Source organism: Aquarana catesbeiana, linkage group LG09, assembly GCF_042186555.1.
Source record: "Aquarana catesbeiana isolate 2022-GZ linkage group LG09, ASM4218655v1, whole genome shotgun sequence".
NCBI classification, from domain to species: domain Eukaryota; kingdom Metazoa; phylum Chordata; class Amphibia; order Anura; family Ranidae; genus Aquarana; species Aquarana catesbeiana.
The window spans coordinates 234879250-234903924 of record NC_133332.1 but is presented as its reverse complement, the minus strand read 5'-3'; the positions used below and the strand labels follow the sequence as shown (position 1 = coordinate 234903924).

At 43.3% G+C, this 24675-nt stretch overlaps 1 protein-coding gene across 2 annotated transcripts in view; it reads left to right on the top strand.

Moving 5' to 3' along the window:
• Positions 1–24675, top strand: part of EXD3 (exonuclease 3'-5' domain containing 3) — a 491324-nt gene that overhangs the window by 214232 nt on the left and 252417 nt on the right. For both annotated transcript variants that reach the window (XM_073599974.1, XM_073599975.1), the window contains 3 exons: positions 4794–4935; positions 9981–10203; positions 19472–19575. In XM_073599974.1, coding sequence (XP_073456075.1) covers positions 4794–4935; positions 9981–10203; positions 19472–19575 — 469 coding nt within the window. The remainder of the gene's footprint in view (positions 1–4793; positions 4936–9980; positions 10204–19471; positions 19576–24675) is intronic.

Here is a 24675-nt window from a genome sequence, read left to right as displayed (position 1 = left end):
TTTAGGAGCGTTGTCCACAAGGTTTAGGAGTGTGTCTATGGGAATGTTTGACCACCTTCCAGAAGCGCATTTGTGAGGTCAGGCATTAATGTTGGACGAGAAGGCCTGGCTTGAGGTCAGGACTCTGTGCAGGCCAGTCAAGTTCCTCCACCCCCAAACTCGCTCATCAATGTAATTATGGACCTTGCTTTGTGCAATGGTGTGCAGTCATGTTGGAACAGAAAAAGGCGATCCCCAAACTGTTACAACAAGGTTGGGAGCATTCAATTGTCCAAAATGTCTTGGTATGCTGAAGCCTTAAGAGTTCCCTTCACTGAAACTAAGGGGCCAAGCCCAATCCCTGAGTAACAACCCCCCCCCCCCCCCACCATAATCCCCCCTCCACCAAATGATTTGGACCAGTACACAAAGACATGGTACCCCGCCTGATACCAGAATCGCGCCACACCCACACCAAATTTCCTTCCAACACACCTTTTTCCACCGTGGTGGTAATTGCATCTGTGGAGGCAGCAATTCTGAGCTATAGTTGCACTTATCTCCACTGTGCGGATTCACTATCACTCTTTAACACAAAGACATAGATGCGAGTTTGGGGTGGAGGAACTTGACTGGCAGCCGATGACTCGTCAGGGGGCTTCTCTGCTGACAGATGAATGCACACAAAAGAATGCCGGCAATGAAATAAGCAAAAAAATAAAGTGCCACACCAAAGTTTAAAAAAAAATTGCATGGGGTCTCCCCTAAAATACATGCCAGACCCTTATCTGAGCATGCAGCCCAGCAGGTAAGGAAAGGGGGGGGGGGGGTACGAGCGAACGCACCTCCCCTTCCCTCCTGAACCAGACCAGGCCACATGCTCTCAACATGGGGGGAGAAGTGTGCCAATGACGTCATCAGTTGCCCCCCCAACCCTTGTGACATTATTGACTGGGGAATGCTGGGTCGATGACGTCACAAGGGGCTGGGCCACCCACCGACAGCTGATGAGTCATCACTTATTAAGGACGTGGCTGCTGGCTTCCTGGCCCGCTCCTTAACAACCAGCTATTCTTCACACAGAATTCGGATTGGTCGATAGTTTTCCCATTGATCCAAATTTAAATAGTTTTGAAAATGTGGAATTCGTTAGAAAAGTATTAAACGCAACTAATTCCGAAAACGAATCTATCCGAAACAAAACACATTTTCTGTTTTGCACATGTCTACCTCCTGCCATTTAAAAGGTCTTAAAGGGCCAGGAGGCAGTGGTGAGAATGGGTTAAATAAACTTCTCAAGAAAGTTTCAATCTCTCCACCATGAATAGAAAGTGGTCCAGTGTTCAAACAGCACTCCCCAGCAGACTAGGACTCACCAGACAACCATGCCTCTCTTTTTTACAAATTGGCATATAACGCGTATACAGATGACTTCCATCTAATATAGCTTCCAGTCCTGTCTCTCCTCTCCTGTGGAACTAACCATATGGTAAACAAGTAAGAAAAAAGGTGCTCCAATAATGTAAAACTGCTTTAACCAAAAAAAAAAAAAAAAAGCGTTCACCTTCCTCCCGTTCTTGTTGCTGACCTGAAAGCAACATGTAAAACGTCACTTCCAGGTCCCCTCGTCAGTGTCCCCCTGGATGTTTCATCAAAGAGAACCTGTAACCAAAAAAATCATCACATGGACATTTTGTCATATGTGATGAGAAAAAAAAAGTTAAAGTTAAAAGTTACTCCAGCCACTCTGGATGAAGGAGCACAGGGGGGCATAGCAGACAGCAGCATTGTCAGTCTGTGGGGGGGGGGAGGCTTGGGGGGGGGTAGTGTTAAATGTACTAACAGCTTTACAGTAAATACACTAACAAATTGAAGACAAACTCCAGTTAACACTTTATGATCAATTACAGCAAACTTTTTTTCCCTTTTGTTTTACATAAATGAATAAAAGCTGATCATTGTAAGCACCCTTGACAGTGTTGAACAGTTAGTCCCATCCCTGTAACTGATACATCTGGAAGAGAGCTTCTTCTTTTGAAAAATAACAGGCTTATTGACTAGATCACCAGATGAAAATAAGACAGCCTAAATCTAATTGGTAAGCTGCAACATAATAAGTGTTTGGGTTTAATAACACTTTAAGCTTGCCGTACACTGGTAGAATTTTTTTTTTTTTGAAGAACATTTGTTTTTGATTTTTTTTTCTCAGAGATGTCACTGGTCTCTAGTGAATGGATAGGCTGCATTGTCTGTAATGTCACTGGTCCCTGGTAAATGGTTAGGCTGCATTCTCAGTAATGTCACTGGTTTCTAGTGAATGGCTAGGCTGCGTTACATAGGGGGTTATTTACTAAAGGCAAATCCACTTTGCACTACAAGTACTGCGAGTGGACTTGAAAGTGCAGTCGTTGTAGATCTGAGGGGGACATGCAAGGAAAATAAAAAACAGCATTTTTGCTTGTACATGATTGGATGATAAAATCAGCAGAGCTTCCCCTGATTTCAGATCTTCCCCTCAGATTTACAGCGACTGCATCTTTGCCATCTCCCCATCCTTTGTAACCAGATTTCAGTCCTCATTCTTTATGGGGCCAATATGGTCTGTCCTCCCTTTTTTACTGTTTATATACTTAAAGAATTTCTTGGGTTTTTGTTTGCTCTCCTTCGCTAGGTGTCTTTCATGTTCTATCTTAGCCACCCTAATGGCACCCTTACATTTCTTGTTGCATTCCTTTGTAAAGTCTGAATGCTGATGATGATCCTTCAGCCTTGTATTTTTTGAAGGCCTTCTCTTTTGCTTTTATATGCGTTTTTACATTGGAGTTAAGCCATCCAGGACTTTTGTTCACTCTTTTAAATTTATTTCCCACTGCACTGGCTAATGCCCTTATTTAATATGCTCTTAAGGCAACCCCATCTCTCCTCCGTGTTCTTTGTTCCTAAGATTTTATCCCAATTGGTATCTTCTAGCAAGGTTCTTAGTTTAGGGAAGTTTGCTCTTTTGAAATTCAGTGTCTTTGTATTCCCCTTATGTTTCCTATTTGTGTGATTTATACTGAAGCTAATTGACCCTTATTTCCACATCCGTGATCAGGTCTGTATTGTTGGTAATCAGTAGGTCTAGTAACGCTTTGTTTCTAGTTGGTGCATCTACTATCTAACCCATGAAATTGTCCTGCAAGACAATTTGGAACTGGCGAGCCTTAGACGAATGCACGGTTCCTTCTGCCCAGTCTGTCTGAATAATTAAAATCCCCCATTATGATGACACTTCCCATCCTTGCTGCAAATCCAAATTGTGATTGGAGGTCCGTCTCCCCCTCCTCCCTCTGGTTAGGGGGCCTATAGCATACTCCCAGTATTATTTTCCCCTTAGTTTCATCCCTTTGGAGCTCTACCCATAAGGATTCCACCTCCTCCCTAGCTCCCTTGGTGATGTCATCTCTCACATTCACTTGTACATTATTCTTGATATACAGGAATACCCCTCCCCCCTTTTTAACCCTCTCTATCCCTGCGATAAAGGGAATATTCTTGAATGGTTGCCAGCCAATCATGAGAGCTGTTGGGCCAAGTCTCTGAAACTCCCACAAAATCGAAATCCTCCTTGTACAGCAGTAACTCTAGTTCTCCCATCTTGTCCGCCCGGCTCCTGGCATTGGTGAACATGCCACGTAGTTTAGACCAGTTGCATTCTCAGTAATGTCACTGGTCTCTAGTGAATATATAGGCTGCATTCTCAGTAATGTCACTGGTCTCTAGTGGATGGATAGGCTGCATTCTTAGTAATGTCACTGGTCTCTAGGGAATGGATAGGCTGCATTCTCAGTAATGTCACGGTCTCTAGTGAATGGATAGGCTGCATTCTCAGTATTGTCACTGGTCTCTAGTGAATTTATAGGCTGCATTCTTAGTAATGTCACTGGTCTCTAGGGAATGGATAGGCTGCATTCTTAGTAATGTCACTGGCCTCTAGTGAATAGGTAAGCTGCATTTTCAGTGATGCCACAGGTCCCTGGTGAATGGATAGGCTGCATTCTCAGTAATGTCACTGCTCTCTTCTGAATGAATAGGTTGCATTCTCAGTGATGTCACTGGTCTCTTCTAAATGAATAGGTTGCATTCTCAGTGATGTCACTGGTCTCTTCTGAATGGATAGGTTGCATTCTCAGTGATGTCACTGGTCTCTTCTGAATGGATAGGTTGCATTCTCAGTGATGTCACTGGTCTCTTCTGAATGGATAGGTTGCATTCTCAGTGATGTCACTGGTCTCTTGTGAATGGATAGGTTGCATTCTCAGTTATGTCACTGGTCTCTTGTGAATGGATAGGTTGCATTCTTAATGATGTCACTGGTCTCTTGTGAATGGATAGGTTGCATTCTCAGTGATGTCACTGGTCTTTTGAATGGATAAGTTGCATTATTGGTGATTTCACTGGTCTCTAATGAGTGGGTAGCCTGCATTTTTTGTGTTGTTTTAGAATAAATCATATTCAGCCTGGTTTGTATTCTTAATTGTGTTAACATATAATGTGGTGAAAATTCAACATTGTTTAACCATATTTGGTTTTCATACGAACATGATTTATTAACACAAAAGTACTTTGTCTTTAAAATGAGCTGAATAAAGCTAAATATATTGTTATTCCCTGTACACTCCTTTTGTTCTCTGCTTAGTATTTTGTCACATTTTTGACACATTCCTAATATTTCATGTTATTCATTGACTTCCTCTTCCCTCCTCCCCAGGCTCCCATTTCCCAAAGCTTTTATTAATGATGCACCCCCATGCTGGCTCTGTTCTATGTTACAGGCTGTCGGAGGGGGAAAAAAACACTGATGATTCTTTACAAGTGAGGAAGAACCACTTTTACCAGCTTCCGATTCCCAGGAGCAAAGTTCATTTCCTCCAGAGTCACACGGCGCTGCCGCTCTGCCGAGACATTGTCCTTCAGGTAATGGGAAGTCTCCCCAGCTCCAGCCATAGTGACAAAAAACAGATTGTGCATCCTTTTTCCTCCTCCTCTCTGCTTGTCTTAAATCTTTATTAATATCTTTGAGCAACAAGTATAAAATTACTATCGTGCCATGGTTTGAGTAAAGAGTTTGAGTGAGGATTAAATCCCAACTCCAGCCCTAAATTTTTATTCCATTCTGGATAATACAATGCACATATTTATGCATTTCCAACGCTGCTGGATTGTTTGGCTGTATAGGCTAAGGCAAAAAACAACGCATATCAGGACCTGCGGGTATGTGAAGTTAGGGGCACTGCCCCGCCTGCTGAAAAATTTGTACAACTGCCCTGCCTACTGCCTTTTAAGCAACACTACTCTGGGAAAGGCCAACTTGAATTGATAAACCCTCCCTTTCAAAATTAAAGTGTTACCCCAAAATTTTATATTCCTGATATGTGCCTGTTGCACCATGTACTTGTGTTAAAAAGTATCCTGTTATCTTTGCATTGCTTCCTTTCTGTGAAATACCTGGTGCTCCTGCCAGGCCCCCTGCTTTCCTATTTTAAACTGACCATGCTATGCATAGCAGCGCATCAATCCCAATGCGGTCTGTTTTCTGGCTATGCTGGCATCACAGCCTGCCTGTCATCTAATGGTCAGTCTTGTGCTCACATGCCCCCCTGCACAGCTAATCACTGGGAATATCCGTGCAGGGCTGCTGACACGCCACCCTGCAGTCCCCACACCCACCTCTCTAACTTCTTTATGCAACTGAGAACAGATATGAAAAGATAAAAAAAGTGTGTGTGTGTCTGTGTATGTGTGTACATATATATTTCACACACATACATACATACATTATTGAGCAAAAGTTTTAGGCAGGTATAAGAAAATGCTGTAAATTAGGAATGCTTTTTGAAATAGCCGTGTTAATGGCTTTTTGTTATCAATTAATAAAATGAGTAAAAACAAGTAAATGAACAGAAGAGAAATCCGAATCAAATCAATATTTGGTGTGACCACCCTTTGCCTTCAAAATAGCATCAATTCTAGGTACACTTGCACACAGTTTTTGAAAGACCTAGGCTGGTAGGTTGTTCCAAACATCTTGGAGAACATGCTCTCTTCCCCACGACCCTGGCCTGGTGGTTGTAGGGGTGCGGGGGGTGACTTATCAGAATCTGGAGTCCCCCTTTAACAAGGGGGCCCCCAGATGATGCCCCACCAAGTGAATGAGTATGGGGTAGTACTCCTTCTCTTTCACCAAAAAAATGAAGTGTAAATTAAATATAGAACACAATTTTCCTTTTACATTTGTACTTGTATTTCAATGTTTTTATTGTTTTCAAGTAAAAATAAAGTCCAGTTTTCCATAAACGAGACAGCTTGTTTTGTTACCATATAAAGAATGGAGCATAAAGTATTTCTAGGAAACAAATTTAGCTTTCCACATCCGGAATGCAACTAAACAGAAAAGAAGAATACTCGCCTTGAAAACACATCTGCAGTTAGAAATCTTAAGAGAGAAGATACATTAGGGGACAACCTATCACATATACCCAAAGAAGTGACTAGGCTCAGGTGATAAACAGAGATGAAACAAATCCTCCTACATAAGTTGTACCGGTTTGTCTGCAGTCTTTTCTTCTCTAGAGCCGCTCAAAGTCCAGAATTTATAAAGCTTGTCTGAGCTGTCAGAAAAAAATGGGGGGGGGGGGGAGCTGAATTAACACTCTGCAAAGCTTAGTGAGGAGAGTTCTGAGCTGATTGGAGGGAAGAGACATACCCCTTTCACGCAGGAACAGAGCTGAGGCTGTCAATCAGCTGGAGATCCCATCCCTGACACCTTTTTTCTCTTGGTGTCAGCAAAACTTGTCAGAAGTTACTCATGCTGATAGAGGACAAAAATGACACATAGTGCTCTGGATTGAGGCAAGTAAACACTATATAGGGATATGCTTTGTTCATATTTCATGTCTGAGGTTTACAACCACTTTAAGGCTATTATAAAACGCAACACAGTTTTTGGCAAAAAATGTCCCCTGATGTAGATCCATTGTCAATCCAGCAATGTAGGTCTGCATCAATCACGATGAACAATGGCCCCCGAACCTGACTGCTCCAGTCGCTTGCCAGCGCCAAATGACATTGCTGTTTCCCCCTGCAGCTAAAGCAAACAAATGGGTGGGGTTACCAGTGATGAAATCGGTTGACCTCACCACCTTATGACATTATTGATCATATATGCAAAAATCCATATATGGCCACCTGATGAACCCTGCCCTTTTTGATTACTTTAGTTGGGGAGGAAGTGGAGTTGTCATTTGGCCCCACTGCTGATACAAACAAAGGGGAAGGGTCATCACCTGGTGACCCTGCACTTGTGTGACATAATTGACCATGTATGGACATGTGCACTCCTGGCGGGTGCCAGCTCCTAACAACCAATGCAAAAATTGACCATTCTCCATTTACATCCGTTTTGGTCCGTTTACGTTTTTTAAATGGAAAAAAAAATGCAGACTTGTTCCAATTTAAAAAATTGGACCTGAACAGATGCAGATGTAAATGGGTGATAATCCATTTAAATCCATTTGCCCATAGGAATGCATTGTTGTCTGTTTTTCACCTGTCAATAGACATATAAAAAAACAGACAGACGGAACATCACCTTTGAATGGGGCCTAACAGTACTTTTGAATTGAGAAAATTATTGTAGCAAAATTTGATGATTACCGGTAAATGCAGTCTCGGCCTCTCATGCAGGGTGCAGGGGGCGCCGCCACCCCTAATCCATGTGCCTGGCCCCTAATCTACATGCGGGGTGCCGGACGCATGGATTCCAATGTTTTTTTCCAAAGCACATGATTAGAGCCTGAGGTGCCAATTGGCTTTAAAAGGGGTGGGTTCAGGGCGCAGAGCACTGCGCCCGGATGTTTGACTTGTATACTGGGGTATGGCGCTCCCTTGAGGATAATGGGGTGACGTGGTGGGGGGGGGGTTTTATTATATAGTGCCTTGTACCTAAAACCACTTGTAACTTCAATAGTACCCCTGTTGGTAGTATCAACCCTATAAAGTGCAGAAAATTAGTGTGCAATAGTGCAGTCTTCAGTGAATCAATTCATACCTAATACATGTGATCATATTTACATAGTATACCAAACTAATATTTGGGTGTTATGTGTTGAACCCCTAATTAAATATTAGGTTTTCACCAACAGGTCAGCATAAATACTGCCCTATCCGCAAAACCCATACACACACCTTAAACCAAGTAAAATTAAATTAATTATAAATGTGCTAGACCATTGGTTTCCTGCAAACCTCTATATCACAGGTGTAAGCAGGACAATAGTAATACATAATAAGTGATAATAAAAATTATAGTCCATATAGTGATCAATCAAAATGTTCACATCCAATGTTCAAAATTAAATGTTCAAAGTTAACTCCAAGCTGTGACTGGGGTGCTCTCAGATGATAGTGTGATTTGTTGTGCTCCCCCTCACGGGTCCCCACTCACCGACTCAATGCGGCGTGGCATGGAGGCGATTAGCCCGTGGTCAGCAGTGCCACGGGCTGATCGCCTCCATGCCACGCCGCATTGATGCAGTAATTCATGCAAAAGGAGCCCCGACCAAGTATTGAGTGTATATTATACTGTACATGGACATACTTTTCAGGAGCCATTGAGAATATACCCCAAATAGAACTCGGTGAGCGGAGACCAATCCGGATACCCCAGTTGATTGTGGTGGAGAGGAGCCTGTGACCGTGATACTCTATGCTGTTTGCCCCTTTCGGGGTTTCGGGAGTCGGTGAGTGGGGACCCGTGAGGGGGAGCACAACAAGTCACACTATCATCTGAGAGCACCCCAGTCACAGCTTGGAGTTAACTTTGAACATTTAATTTTGAACATTGGATGTGAACATTTTGATTGATCACTATATGGACTATAATTTTTATTATCACTTATTATGTATTACTATTGTCCTGCTTACACCTGTGATATAGAGGTTTGCAGGAAACCAATGGTCTAGCACATTTATAATTAATTTAATTTTACTTGGTTTAAGGTGTGTGTATGGGTTTTGCGGATAGGGCAGTATTTATGCTGACCTGTTGGTGAAAACCTAATATTTAATTAGGGGTTCAACACATAACACCCAAATATTAGTTTGGTATACTATGTAAATATGATCACATGTATTAGGTATGAATTGATTCACTGAAGACTGCACTATTGCACACTAATTTTCTGCACTTTATAGGGTTGATACTACCAACAGGGGTACTATTGAAGTTACAAGTGGTTTTAGGTACAAGGCACTATATAATAAAAAAATCCCCCTACCACGTCACCCCATTATCCTCAAGGGAGCGCCATACCCCAGTATACAAGTCAAACATTTTGTGGAGTCTCCTTAGGGAAGCTTCTTCAGGGGGGCTGCATACCTTACATCTAGTCCTAAGCGCAGCGGTTTTATATATATATATCTAACACTGCGCCCGGATGCCCACCCAGTTGTGTGATATTAGCAAATTAATATTTGCTAATGTCTTCCTGTTTCTCCTTCCGACCAATCAGGAAGCGGGTCCTGAGACCCAATTGACCGGGAGTACTAAGACCCGATTGGCCGTGAGTCCTAAGTCCTGATTGGCCAGGAGGGGAATCGACCCCCAGGACTTGGGAGGAGACGCAGGGGTGGAAGCTGCGGCCTGAATGGGGTAAGTGCGGGGCTGGCGGGGGGCCTGGCGGGCAATCGGTGAGCAATGCGGCTATCGAGCAATGGGCAGGGGGCAGGGGTCGAGCGAGCACTGTGGGGGGTGGGTGGGTGGTTGGTTGGCTGGCTGGCTGGGGAGGACGCGGGCCACCCCGCCAAGAAAATTGAGCACCAGCCGCCTCTGATTAAATGTTTGTTGTTATTTGAAAATATTTTAAGTTGATTGTTATTTGAAGATGTAGAGATCTACCAGCTGTCTACATCTTACTGTATTAGACAAATTATAAAGGTTGCTCTTACTCCCTGTTTTCCAGGATGGACAAGTTGTGGGTGTGGACATGGAGTGGAGACCCTCTTTCGGGGGAATTGGAAAGCCAAATGTATCTCTAATTCAGATTGCAGTGAAAGAAGAGGTCTTTATACTGGATTTGCTGCAGGGTGACTTTCTTCAGAATGGTGATGAAGAAGAAGAAAAGAGCCCACTGCTGGTCAGATTAATCAAAGAGCTTTTTTCCTGCCCCACAGTCACAAAACTGGGTAAAAATCAACTGTTCCTTATAGTCTCCATTATCAGTATACAATGTACCATTCAATACAAGATGCACCATGCTCCGATGAAAACATTTTACTGTTAAATTGACTTTGTGGAAATATCATAGCCTACCCTCCTTATCTTGTCCACCCAGCAAATTAATGGGCCAGTCCACCCAAAAGTAATATATTGGGTATTGATGGAGTCTAGTGGAATGAGTTTCCATAATCCTTCCTATAAGCCTTCTAGACACCCCTGCCTGGATTGAAGCTGAACTCCAGGCAGATACGAAAAAATCTCCAATTAACGTAGTTATGAATTCAATCAATAAAGAAAAGTAATGAAATTCTTTTTTAAAAGCAAATGTGAGTTTCTGAAAAGATCACTCTAACTGGAAGAGGTGGGGCTGGTATTGTGATCCGATATAGTATATGTTGACAGCAATCATGCTGACAGAAATAGAGAACAGAGGGAATAACCGATTGGACGGGTTAGAAAACCAGTTGCAGTGTTTACACCTTGATAAGCTGGGCTAGCCTCTTCTCTCCATTCAAAATATGCCCATTGCTGACCTAGTTCACAACTTGCCCTGAGAATGGTCACATTTTGCATGTATGAGTGACTTTCCTCTCTCATCTGCAGACAACTTGAATTGACATCCTGTATGTCAGTCTAATCAAGTACCAAATTTAGTTACTGTGTGATGCACAAGCCTCATTTTTTACCTCCCTGACTGCCTCCACTTGTGGCAAATCTGCCTCCACTTGTTTCTCACCCGCTTTCTCTCCCAGACACTGCAGCTCACAGAGGTAGGGCAGTGGTGTCAATTCAGAAAGAACATAGGCAGAACTTCGGTGTGGCCAGTTGCTGATTGACTAGTGACTACAGACATGTGAATCATTAGTGACAATGTTGATGGCCGCATCCTCTGCAACATCTTTTCATTGCACTGTATTGCAAGGGGCAACTTTCAAGGATAAGTTCACCTTTCGTAACATGTTACACCAATATTCAGGCTTCGCCTGCTCGGCTGCGTCACTCATTCACAGTGTCCTGCGAATGGAAAACTACAGTGTCCGGTAGCCTTTGTGGCTGTCAGCTTGTAGTGTTCAGTTAACTACCACAGCGCTGTGAGTGCTGTAGTAGTTCATTAAGTCTTCCCGTCAGAATGTATCGGCTTGCTCGTACAAGGTACGAGCAAGCCGATACACTGACAGATTTGCAGGAGACCTGCATGGCACCAGCGATCTGCTGATCGCTGGTGCAATGCTGTACAGGCACCTGCAACAAAAAATAAGTGCACATTTTTTTACCTGCAAAAAAAGCTTTTTTTTTTTTTTTTTAAGTTAACGTATCCTATAAGGTAAATTGAGTGGACTTTTTTTTATCAAGCTGCCATGTCTGCTGGGTAGGAATTTACTGCTTTTTAATTAAAGTGATACTAAACACACACTGTTTAATTTACATAATCTCTTCTCATTCTGTATGTGAAGGATGGCACTGTAATTATTTTAATAAAAAAAAAAATCTAGATACCTTTTTCTTACCAGATTTACAGCTGTCACATGACACAGCTCTTTCCCAGCTTGTCTCCAGGGAAACATAAGCAGGAGGAGCTTCTAGTCCTCTGCTGCTGGTCACCTGTTCAAAATAATTGCAATAACATGGTGTGGGCAGATATCTGCCAGTCACAGGCTGTCACGCCCCTCCAGACTGTGTTTTAAAATAAAAGGAAGGTGAAGCCTCCATCAATCTACATATAATATCCCACCCCTATTGTGTTTAGCTGGTTAGTGGGCATGGAGGAGGAGAGAGGGAGTGGGCTGTCATTTGCCACTGTGTATACACCCACATTTGTGACTCTAGTGACCTGGGCTGCACAGATGTGATAGGGAGGAAATGCTCAGCATAGAAACATACTGAAAACTGAGCATGTATAGAGCTGCCACCACTGCTCTGCAGAATGTCAAACTGAATTGGGGACATGATCAAAAGGGGGAGACAGAGAACAGCAGGATCAACCAGGTTTTTTGCAGAATACAGAAAACGAATCTCATAGTGACTGAGTGAGTATAAACGGCATACAATACAGCATTTATTGATGGTTTTTTATGTTGTGGGTTTAGCTACACTTTATGGGCCTGTTCCCACCATCATGTTTTCTATATCGTACATCATGGGACACAGAGCCTAAGTAATAACTTAATGGGTACATAGGCACCTTCAGGTGATGGACACTGGTATACCCAATCCAGGAAGTTCTCTCCCTATATAACCCCTCCTCCTTCCAGGAGTACATTAGTTTTTTCACCAGTGTCTAAGGTGTTGGTCACGAGTGAAGATATGCTCTGAGGAGCTCCAGAAGGGATCCATGCTGGATTTAAATAGCCTCCAACAGACTGGATCCATCCAAAGTGCCACTGAGGCTAAAGTGGATGGTACCCGGGCCTCGTATATGAAGCATGAGGTTTTGCCTGTAACGCCTCTTTTTGCAGGGCTGGACCCCGGGACCTAGGGCTTTGGTCATGCTACATTACCTAAAAGCTTTGCCTGGCGGGGTTCTTTTTACACGTCCAAGGGAGTGGAACCCCGATAAAAAGGGACCCGGTCCTTGAAGGTTTGCTAAACGCAGCCTGCCGTGATGGGTGAAGGTTGGATTGACTGTTAGATCAGCAAATCCTGTGGCGGGGATAAGGTAAGGGAAGAAACTTAGGAACTAAAAAGTCCACCTATATATTCTTCTTTAAGGGAAAAAATGTTGTCATGCCGTAAATCTCCACTAGAGGGAGTCTATGCACATAGCTTAATCTGTTTTTTTCACTGTAAAGCTCAGTGTCAGTCTGTGTGTGGCCGTAGCAGCTTGCGCAGGGGGATTCCTCTCAGGTAAGAGATCTGCCAAAATGGTTAGGGTTAGGGAAACAGCAGTGTACCCCGGGGGGTGCGGAGGTCCCGAAGTTTGCTCAGACTGTTGTTTTCTTTGCCTGCTGGTGACAGGGCTCTGCCTGGAAGGAAGATTAGCAGCTTTAATCGCATCCTCTATTCAAATGGATAGGAAGCATGCTAGATCCCCCTCCCCCACTTAGACCCTTTGCAAGGGGAACAGTGGGCACAGGATGAGGTGTTACCCTCAGGCAATCAGGAGGAAAGACAAATCGATGATTCCTCTGCGGAGGAAACAACGGTAGATGAACCTTTTTCAGCCTCACAATCTGAAATTGCTGATACAATCTCTTACCAAGATTGTTCGTTCTACTTTCATGCTACCCCTAACGGAGTATGCTGAAAGCTCGGTTTCTTCCTTGGGTTCCTTAAAACCTTCACAGCCTTTGAATGAGTTTCCTGTTCATGCATTACTAGAACAGCTTATTTATGCTGAATGGGATCACCCGGATAAGCATTTTCTTCCTCCAAAGAGATTTTCAATTCTCTATCCCATGGAGGAGAAATTCATAAAGAAATGGAATGTACCAGCAGTTGACGCTGCGATTTCCAGTGTGAATAAAAGTCTAACTTGTCCAGTAGACAATGCACAAATGCTTAAGGATCCAACAGATAAAAGGTTGGAATTCCTGTTTAAAATCCTCTTTTTCCTTGGCAGGTGCCGTTAATCAGCCTGCAGTCGCTGCAAGAGGAGTCTGTCAATCCCTAAAGGACCAATTTAGACAGGCCCTTAAAGAGGTTTCTGCACAACAAGCCCGGGAATTGCCCAAACTACCAAAAGCATTATGCTTTGCCATAGATGTCATTAAAGATTCTATCCACCAGGCATCCTGCCTTACGCTTAAACTAGTACTTAAGCGTAGAATCCTGTGGTTAAAAAATTGGTCAGCCAAAGCACCATGTAAAAAGTTACCTTTTCATGGGGATCGGCTATTTGGGGATGATTTGGACAAATACATACAAACAATTTCTAGTGGGAAAAGTACTCTTTTGCCAGTCAAAAGAAAGTATAAACACCCTTCATATAAACTGGCTCTTTTTCCTGTGCCAGGGGCTTCCGCCTCTAGGCAGTGGCGAAGGCCTCTGCCCTCAGACTCAAGAGGAAAACCTCAGGGTCAGGCCCGGGCTCAAAAGAAGTCCTGGGGCCGGAAACCTGCAAAGCAGAATCCTAAAGCCTCATCATGAAGAGGCGGTGGGGGGAAGACTTCTGCAGTTTTGAAAAGTCTGGCAAGTGGAAATTCAGGACAGATGGGTCATCTCCACGGGGTACTGGAATTTCGGGACTTTCCACTGCTCGTTTCCTTAGGTTAAATGTTCCCAAAGATCCAGAGAAAAGGCAATCTCTGTTTCGGGCACTAGACCAATTAATGACTCAGGGGGTGATCATGCAGATCCCCACAGAAGATCAAGGTTTTGGGTTTTATTCAAACCTCTTCACAGTACCAAAACCAAACGGAGATGTTGGACCCATTCTAGATCTAAATAATCTAAATCCGTTCCTGAAGATCCGCTCCTTTCACATGGAGACGATCAGGTCAGTAGTTTCTATCCTACTAGGAGAAGAACCTCTGGCGTCTATCGACATCAGGGATGCATATCTGCATGTTCCTACATTTCCCGCTCACCAAAGGTTTCTGCGGTTCGAGGTAGAACAGCAGCATTTCCAGTTTTTAGCCTTGCCCTCTGGGCTAGCTACAGCACCCCGGGTGTTTACAAAATTCCTGGCCCCACCTCTAGCCAGGTTAAGGGCACAGGGCATAACAGTCTTGGCATACTTAGATGATCTAATGCTAATAGACCAGTTGGTAACTCGTTTGGAGCAAAGCGTGCGCATTACAACCAGTTACCTGGAAAGTTTGGGTTAAATTCTCAACCTAGAAAAATCTTCCTTAAAACCGATAAAAAGGCTGGAGTACTTTGAGCCTGATCATAGACACATCCCAGAAAAAGGTGTTCTTGCCTCAGACAAAGATCAACTCCATAAGAGAGCTGGTGCGGATGGTCAGGTCAAAAGGCGATCCCTCCATTCGCCTTTGCATGAGGTTGCTAGGAAAGATGGTGGCTTCATTCAAAGCGGTTCCCTATGCCCAGTTCCATTCAAGACTGTTGCCAAACAGTATCCTGTCTACTTGGAATAAAACAATTCAAGCTTTAGACTTGCCAATGCGGCTGTCCAAAAGGGTGTCCCAAAGCCTCAGTTGGTGGTTACTAACCCAGAATCTGCTGAAAGGAAAATCCTTCAGACCTGTTATCTGGAAAGTGGTAACAACAGATGCCAGCCTTTCAGGCTGGGGAGTAGTACTAGAGAAGACAACTGCACAGGGACAGTGGTCAAGAGCCAAAAGATCCTTGCCCATCAATATCCTAGAGATTCGGGCAGTGCGTCTAGCTCTAAACGCCTGAACTTCCAGGTTACGGGATTGTCCTGTCAGGATCCAATCCGACAATGCCACAGCTGTGGCCTATATAAATCACCAAGGGGACACCAAGAGTCTCTCAGCGCAGAGAGAGGTGAGCCATATTCTAACTTGGGCAGAAAGAAATGTTCCGTGCCTATTGGCAGTCTTCATTCCGGGAATAGTGAATTGGCAGGCGGACTACTTGAGTCGCCAGCAGTTATTCCAGGGGGAATGGTCTCTTCATCCCAACATTTTTTGGGCTATTTGCCAAAGATGGGGGACTCCGGACGTAGATCTTCTAGCGTCCAGATTCAACATGAAGTTAGTCAACTTTGTGTCCAGGACAAGGGATCCACTCCCATGTAGAACAGATGCATTGGTGACCCCATGGGATCAGTTCTCACTGATCTATGCATTTCCCCCTATTCAGTTGTTGCCTGGACTTCTTTGCAGGATCAAGCTGGAAAGAAAGCTGGTAAGTCTGGTAGCTCCAGCATGGCCCAGAAGGTCTTGGTATGCAGAAATCGTAAAGATGGCAGTGGAGAGTCCATGGTCCCCCCCACTACGGCCAGACCTACTCTCACAGGGGCTGATATTCCATCCTACCTTACGAACGCTAAATTTAACGGCTTGGCTATTGAAACCCACATTCTGAAGAAACGTCGGCTTTCCGGGTCAGTTATCTTGATTAATGCAAGAAAGCCAGCTTCCAGGACTATATATTATAGAGTCTGGAGGGCTTATATTTCCTGGTGTGAATCCAAGGGTTGGCACTCTTGGAGGTATATCATAGGCAGAATTCTTGCCTTTCCACAATTAGGGGTAGAGATGAAGTTGGCCTTGAGTACTATTAAAGGCCAAGTCTCAGCCTTATCGGTCTTATTTCAAAGACCGCTTGCTACACATTCTTTATTCCGGGGTTTTTATGCGGCTTAATCCTCCAGTCAAACCTCCTTTGAAACCTTGGGACTTGAACTTAGTTTTGTCAGTATTACAAAAAAAGCCATTTCAACCTATGCAGCATATTCCTTTCGTCCTTCTGACAAGGAAGCTGGTGTTCTTGGTTGCTATATCCTCAGCAAGGAGGGTTTCGGAATTAACTGCTCTTGTAAAGAGCCATACTTGATTATTCATGAGAACAGAGTGGTGTTCGTCCAGACTTTTTGCCAAAAGTGGTCTCAGGTTTTCACCTGAACCAAGATATTGTCCTGCCATCATTTTTTCCAAAACCATATTCCAGGGAAGAGAAGTCACTACATTGTCTTGATGTGGTGAGAGCAGTGAAAATCTATTTAAAGACAGCTGCTCAGAAAGACTGATGTCTTATTTATTCTGCCAGAGGGTCCTAAGAAAGGACAGACAGCGTTGAAATCCACTGTCGCTAAGTGGATTTGGCAAGTTATAATTCAAACTTATAATTTAAGGGGTAAGATTCCCCCCTTTCAAGTCAAAGCGCACTCTACCAGGGCGGTTAGTGCTTCTTGGGCAGTGCGTCACCAGGCCTCGGTAGCTGGGATCTGTAATGCCGCAACTTGGTCTTCAGTACATTACATTCACAAAATTTGGATGTAAGGAGGTATGAGGATATCGCCTTCGGGCGCAGTGTGCTGCAGGCAGCAGTATAGGTCCTCAAGTCTGGGAGTACCTTGCGGGTTGTGTCTCCCTCCCCTCAAGTAGCATTGCTATGGGACGTCCCATTAAGTTATTACTTAGGCTCTGTGTCCCATGATGTATGATAAAGAAAATAGGATTTTTATAACAGCTTACCTGTAAAATCCTTTTCTTAAAGTACATCATGGGACACAGATGTTTTTTCCCCACTTTTGGGGTTTAAGTATATTGCTTTGCTACAAAAACTGATGTGCTCCTGGAAGGAGGAGTGGTTATATAGGGAGTGAACTTCCTGGATTGAGTATATCAGTGTCCATCACCTGAAAGTGCCTATATGCCCATTAAGTTATTACTTAAGGCTCTGTGTCCCATGATGTACTCCAAGAAAAGGATTTTACAGGTAAGCTGTAAATCCTATTTTATGTGGGTTACAACGCAGGATCACAGCATGCTCAAAATGCATACAAATAGTTAACATTACCAACTTCAAAGCTCCTTACCCTGGTGTACTGGATTAGAAGGTAGTGCATTGGGCGTTTGAAAAATCCTGCTTGCTGCATCATTTGTGCGTTTTTCTTACATTATAGCCAATTGCGATGCATAGAAATGCACTAAAAAGGCAATATGCATTTTAATTAGTGCAATTTACAAGTCACATGTCCATATTTCCAAAAAACATGGATACAACCCAGAAAAATTCCAGATACAGTTTCTTTTACAATACAATGATGTGAGCAGGCAGGCCCTAAATTGGTGAGGATAAAAATCTAGGAGCTTACATTTCTAACTTGTATCACAGTTGCAGATTGCTGGGCTGTCATGTTATCCTGAGCTTCACTGCCAGTGACTTGGAACAAGCATACAGCCTGTCTGAAAATCCTGCACTCCTGTCTGAAAATCCTGCACTCCAGTCTTGCATTCTTATTGCGGCTCAAGTAACTTACCAGGTAGTATTGATCAATATGGGGTGATTAGCTTCCCTAGGTGAACCAAAGCTGTGCCACATCCAAATACTATTATTGAATAAGAAATTCCCCTAAGTGGACTTTACCGGCACTTTGCTAGGGATAATATATATGTGTATTTACGTAAGAATTGTATATAACAGAGTATAAGAAGTAACAGAATTTTTATTTAAACATAACATGGCTTAAAAACATGGTATTTCATAGATTTCACAAAGCATATTACATAGTTACATAAATCACTAGTGTGATATTCTTCACAGAGCAATAAGTTATGCGGGAGCTCTTTATTCACATCCGACGCGTTTCGGAATAAACAGTGTTTTTGTCCTTCTTCAGGGATGTAGCAAAAAAAGAGCAATTCGTCTAGAACAGATTAGAATATAGGATAATAAGTGAAATTATCACACTTTCTATGTGTATGTATATACATATCATCCAATCATGATTGGGTAGGGATAAATCACTTACTTTGTAATATGCTAGATTAGGTTCCTTTAAAAATCCAATTTAATTGGGACCATCAATAGCTGACACCATCCAGTACTAACCCTGATGTTTTTTACAATAATTGCACCAGCAACAATGCCCAATACCATTCCAGTTTTGGATTTTTAAAGGAACCTAATCTAGCATATTACAAAGTAAGTGATTTATCCCTACCCAATCATGATTGGATGATATGTATATCCATACACATAGAAAGTGTGATAATTTCACTTATTATCCTATATTCTAATATGTTCTAGACGAATTGCTCTTTTTTTGCTACATCCCTGAAGAAGAACAAAAAAACTGTTTATTCCGAAACGCGTCGGGTGTGAATAAAGAGCTCCCGCATAACTTATTGCTCTGTGAAGAATATCACACTAGTGATTTATGTAACTATTTAATATGCTTTGTGAAATCTATGAAATACCATGTTTTTAAGCCATGTTATGTTTAAATAAAAATTCTGTTATTTCTTATACTCTGTTATATACAATTATTACGTAAATACACATATATATTATCCTTAGCAAAGTGCCGGTAAAGTCCACTTAGGGGAATTTCTTATTACCAGGTAGTATAGTCGGGATCAGGAGAACATCTGTCATCCCACTTTTATTTTTCCTCAGAAGTTGTCTTTAATATGACATTTACATTTCCTATAATGTTTTTAAACTTGGTTATAAGCCATTTCAGAACTGATTTTTTTTGCTCTCTCTCAGCAGAAAATAATGGCAAATTATCTAAAAATGTTAAAGCCTCCTTCTATTTCATAGGGTTAGAAGGTCATTGGTTATTATCTATTGCAATAGTTTAATTCTAATCTCTCTCAGGTTGTAATATGGAAATGTGAATTATGTCTTGTGCAGGATATGGTATGCATGGGGATTTTCAAAGTCTTGATGCCACACACACTGCCTTCCGAGGAGTCGAGTTGTGCAATGTGATTGACCTCTGTGAGGTGCACAAACAGGTACAAAGTGTATTGATGAGCTTCCCACTTCTGACGTTTAATGCTGTACTAGGCCGATAGCAGGATAGTGTACCAACGTGATAATAGGGCGCCGTTATTATCTCCTTCTATTTTTGATTGCTGAAGCTCTTATATCTTCTCTAGGAAAATCTCCCAATGTGTATTCTGAATTGGAACAGAAGAAAAAAGCTGAGCGGCTGTGACATCACTGGCCTCTGAATCCACCAATTTGCTTCTATAGTTCTGTTCTGCCAATTATCACAGGCTGTACAGAGGACTGAAACACTATTTCTTGCTCCTTGTAGAAGGCCTCTACTAAACACCATCTGTTGCTAGAGTGATCATTTAATTGCTGATTTCGATTTATTTACTTATTTATTTACAGGTACTTATATAGTGCCATCAATTTATGCAGCACGTATATTGTACATTCACATTAGTCCCTGCCCTCTTGGAGCTTACGAAATAAAGTCCCTAACTCACATTCACACATACACATACTAGGGCCAATTTAGACAGGAGCCAGTGAACCTACCAGCACATCTTGGAGTGTGGGAGTCAACCAGAGTACCCGGAGGAAATCCACGCAAGTACAGGGAGAACATGCAAACTCTAGACAGGTAGTGCCGTGGTTGGTATTCGAAACAACAACCCTAGTGCTGTGAGGCTTCATTCTCACAAGGCGGATCTGCTGCCATGGAGTCCACCTCTGTCCGCCAGCTCAGCGGGAGATCTCTCCGTTGATCTCCGCTGAGCCGGCGGATGACAGGTCCCTCTCTGCTCACTGAGCGGGGAGGGGCTTGTTGAGCGCTGATAGTTGCTATGGAGAGATCGGACGGAAATGGACAGCATGTCCATTTTCATTAGATCTCACCCAATCCAATCCGCCAGGGACGGATGCGAACGTAGGGCCATCCGTTCCCTCATTGGAAAAGACCCTGATGCTGGGAAACATGGGATGAAAAAGGAGAAGAGGATGATAGAAAACAAGATGGATAGATTGCATCCTCAAAAACCATGAACGTTAAGTTTACCACTTGCCGACCGCCTTACGACGATATACGTCGGCAGAATGGCACGGGCTAGCAAAATCAGGTACCTGGTACGTGATTGCCTTCCCGCGGGAGGGGGGTCCGATCGGACAAGCCCCCCCCCGGTGCCCGAGGCGGTCGGCTTTGGTCTGGCAGCGATCAGATTTGAGGGGGAGACCATCCATTCGTGGCCCCCCCCCTCGCGATTGCTCCCAGCCAATCGGAATCTTCCCCTGCCTCTGTGTAGTACACAGAGGCAGAGGAAATGATGTCATCTCTCCTAGGCTCGGCAGTTTCCGTTCCGGCGCCGAGGAGAGAAGACATCAATGTGAGTGCACAACACACACACAGTAGAACATGCCAGGCACACTTTACACCCCCCTTAACCCCCGGATCACCCCCCCCCCCTGTCACACTGACACCAAGCAGTTTTTTTTGTTTTTTTTTTCTGATTACTGCATTGGTGTCAGTTTGTGGCAGTTAGTGTGGTAGGGCAGTTAGTGTTAGCCCCCTTTAGGTCTAGGGTACCCCCCTAACCCCTCCTAATAAAGTTTTAACCCCTTGATCACCCCCCGTCGCCAGTGTCACTAAGCGATCATTTTTCTGATCGCTGTATTAGTGTCACTGGTGACGCTAGTTAGGGAGGTAAATATTTAGGTTCGCCGTCAGTGTTTTATAGCGACAGGGACCCCCATATACTACCTAATAAATGTTTTAACCCCTTGATTGCCCCCTAGTTAATCCTTTCACCACTGATCACCGTATAACTGTTACGGGTAATGCTGGTTAGTTTGTTTATTTTTTATAGTGTCAGGGCACCCGCTGTTTATTACTGAATAAAGGTTTAGCCCCCTGATCGCCCGGCGATGATATGCGTCGCCCCAGGCAGCGTCAGATTAGCGCCAGTACCGCTAACACCCACGCACGCAGCATACGCCTCCCTTAGTGGTATAGTATCTGAACGGATCAATATCTGATCCGATCAGATCTATACTAGCGTCCCCAGCAGTTTAGGGTTCCCAAAAACGCAGTGTTAGCGGGATCAGCCCAGATACCTGCTAGCACCTGCGTTTTGCCCCTCCGCCCAGCCCAGCCCACCCAAGTGCAGTATAGATCGGTCACTGTCACTTACAAAACACTAAACGCATAACTGCAGCGTTCGCAGAGTCAGGCCTGATCCCTGCGATCGCTAACAGTTTTTTTGGTAGCGTTTTGGTGAACTGGCAAGCACCAGCCCCAGGCAGCGTCAGGTTAATGCCAGTACCGCTAACACCCACGCACACAGCATACGCCTCCCTTAGTGGTATAGTATCTGAACGGATCAATATCTGATCCGATCAGATCTATACTAGCGTCCCCAGCAGTTTAGGGTTCCCAAAAACGCAGTGTTAGCGGGATCAGCCCAGATACCTGCTAGCACCTGCGTTTTGCCCCCTTCGCCCGGCCCAGCCCAGCCCACCCAAGTGCAGTATCGATCGATCACTGTCACAAAGCACTAAACACATAACTGCAGCGTTCGCAGAGTCAGGGCTGATCCCTGCGATCGCTAAAAATTTTTTTGGTAGCGTTTTGGTGAACTGGCAAGCACCAACAGCCTAGTACACCCCGGTCGTAGTCAAACCAGCACTGCAGTAACACTTGGTGACGTGGCGAGTCCCATAAGTGCAGTTCAAGCTGGTGAGGTGGCAAGCACAAGTAGTGTCCCGCTGCCACCAAGAAGAAGACAAACAGGCCCGTCGTGCCCATAGTGCCCTTCCTGCTGCATTCGCCAATCCTAATTGATGTCGTGTCTGCAGCAATCGCGGATATAGGCGTGACACCCGCTATTATTTTCCCCCCTGTCCTGACAATCCTGGTCTTTGCATTGGTGAATGTTTTGAACGCTACCATGCACTAGTTGAGTATTAGCGTAGGGTACAGCATTTGAGAGACCCGAACCTGGAACCGGTTACAGTTATAAAAGTTAGTTACAAAAAAAAGTGTAAAAAACAAAAACAAAAAAATATATAAAATAAAAAAAAATAGTTGTTGTTTTATTGTTCTCTCTCTCTCTATTCTCTCTCTATTGTTCTGCTCTTTTTTACTGTATTCTATTCTGCAATGTTTTAATGTTATTATGTTTTATCATGTTTGCTTTTCAGGTATGCAATTTTTTATACTTTACCGTTTACTGTGCTTTATTGTTAACCATTTTTTTGTCTTCAGGTACGCCATTCACGACTTTGAATGGTTATACCAGAATGATGCCTGCAGGTTTAGGTATCATCTTGGTATCATTCTTTTCAGCTAGCGGTCGGCTTTCATGTAAAAGCAATCCTAGTGGCTAATTAGCCTCTAGACTGCTTTTCCAAGCAGTGGGAGGGAATGCCCCCCACCGTCTTCCCTGTTTTTCTCTGGCTCTCCTGTCTCAATAGGGAACCTGAGAATGCAGCCGGTGATTCAGCCAGCTGACCATAGAGCTGATCAGAGACCAGAGTAGCTCCAAAAATCTCTATGGCCTAAGAAACCGGAAGCTACGAGCATTTTATGACTTAGATTTCGCCGGATGTAAACAGCGCCATTGGGAAATTGGGAAAGCATTTTATCACACCGATCTTGGTGTGGTCAGATGCTTTGAGGGCAGAGGAGAGATCTAGGGTCTAATAGACCCCAATTTTTTCAAAAAAGAGTACCTGTCACTACCTATTGCTATCATAGGGAATATTTACATTCCCTGAGATAACAATAAAAATGATTTAAAAAAAAAAAAATGAAAGGAACAGTTTAAAAATAAGATAAAAAAGCAAAAAAATAATAAAGAAAAAAAAAAAAGAACCCCTGTCCCCCCCTGCTCTCGCGCTAAGGCGAACGCACGCGTCGGTCTGGCGTCAAATGTAAACAGCAATTGCACCATGCATGTGAGGTATCACCGCGAAGGTCAGATCAAGGGCAGTAATTTTAGCAGTAGACCTCCTCTGTAAATCTAAAGTGGTAACCTGTAAAGGCTTTTAAAGGCTTTAAAAAAATTTATTTATTTTGTTGCCACTGCACGTTTGTGCGCAATTTTAAAGCATGTCATGTTTGGTATCCATGTACTTGGCCTAAGATCATCTTTTTTATTTCATCAAACATTTGGGCAATATAGTGTGTTTTAGTGCATTAAAATTTAAAAAAGTGTGTTTTTCCACCAAAAAATGCGTTTGAAAAATCGCTGCGCAAATACTGTGTGAAAAAAAAAAACAACAAAACACCCACCATTTTAATTTGTAGGGCATTTGCTTTAAAAAAAATATATAATGTTTGGGGGTTCAAAATAATTTTCTTGCAAAAAAAAATAATTTTTTCATGTAAACAAAAAGTGTCAGAAAGGGCTTTGTCTTCAAGTGGTTAGAAGAGTGGGTGATGTGTGACATAAGCTTCTAAATGTTGTGCATAAAATGCCAGGACAGTTCAAACCCCCCCCCCCCAAATGACCCCATTTTGGAAAGTAGAAACCCCAAGCTATTTGCTGAGAGGCATGTCGAGTCCATGGAATATTTTATATTGTGACACAAGTTGCGGGAAAGAGACAAAATTTTTTTTTTCTTTTTGCACAAAGTTGTCACTAAATGATATATTGCTCAAACATGCCATGGGAATATGTGAAATTACACCCCAAAATAAATTCTGTTGCTTCTCCTGAGTACGGGGATACCACATGCGTAAGACTTTTTGGGAGCCTAGCCGCGTACGGGACCCCGAAAACCAAGCACCGCCTTCAGGCTTTCTAAGGGCGTAAATTTTTGATTTCACTCTTCACTGCCTGTCACAGTTTCGGAGGCCATGGAATGCCCAGGTGGCACAAAACCCCCCCCCCCCAAATGACCCCATTTTGGAAAGTAGACACCCCAAGCTATTTGCTGAGGGGTATAGTGAGTATTTTGCAGACCTCACTTTTTGTCACAAAGTTTTGAAAATTGAAAAAAAAAAAAAATGTTTTTTCTTGTCTTTCTTCATTTTCAAAAACAAATGAGAGCAGCAAAATACTCATCATGCCTCTCAGCAAATAGCTTGGGGTGTCTACTTTCCAAAATGGGGTCATTTGGGGGGG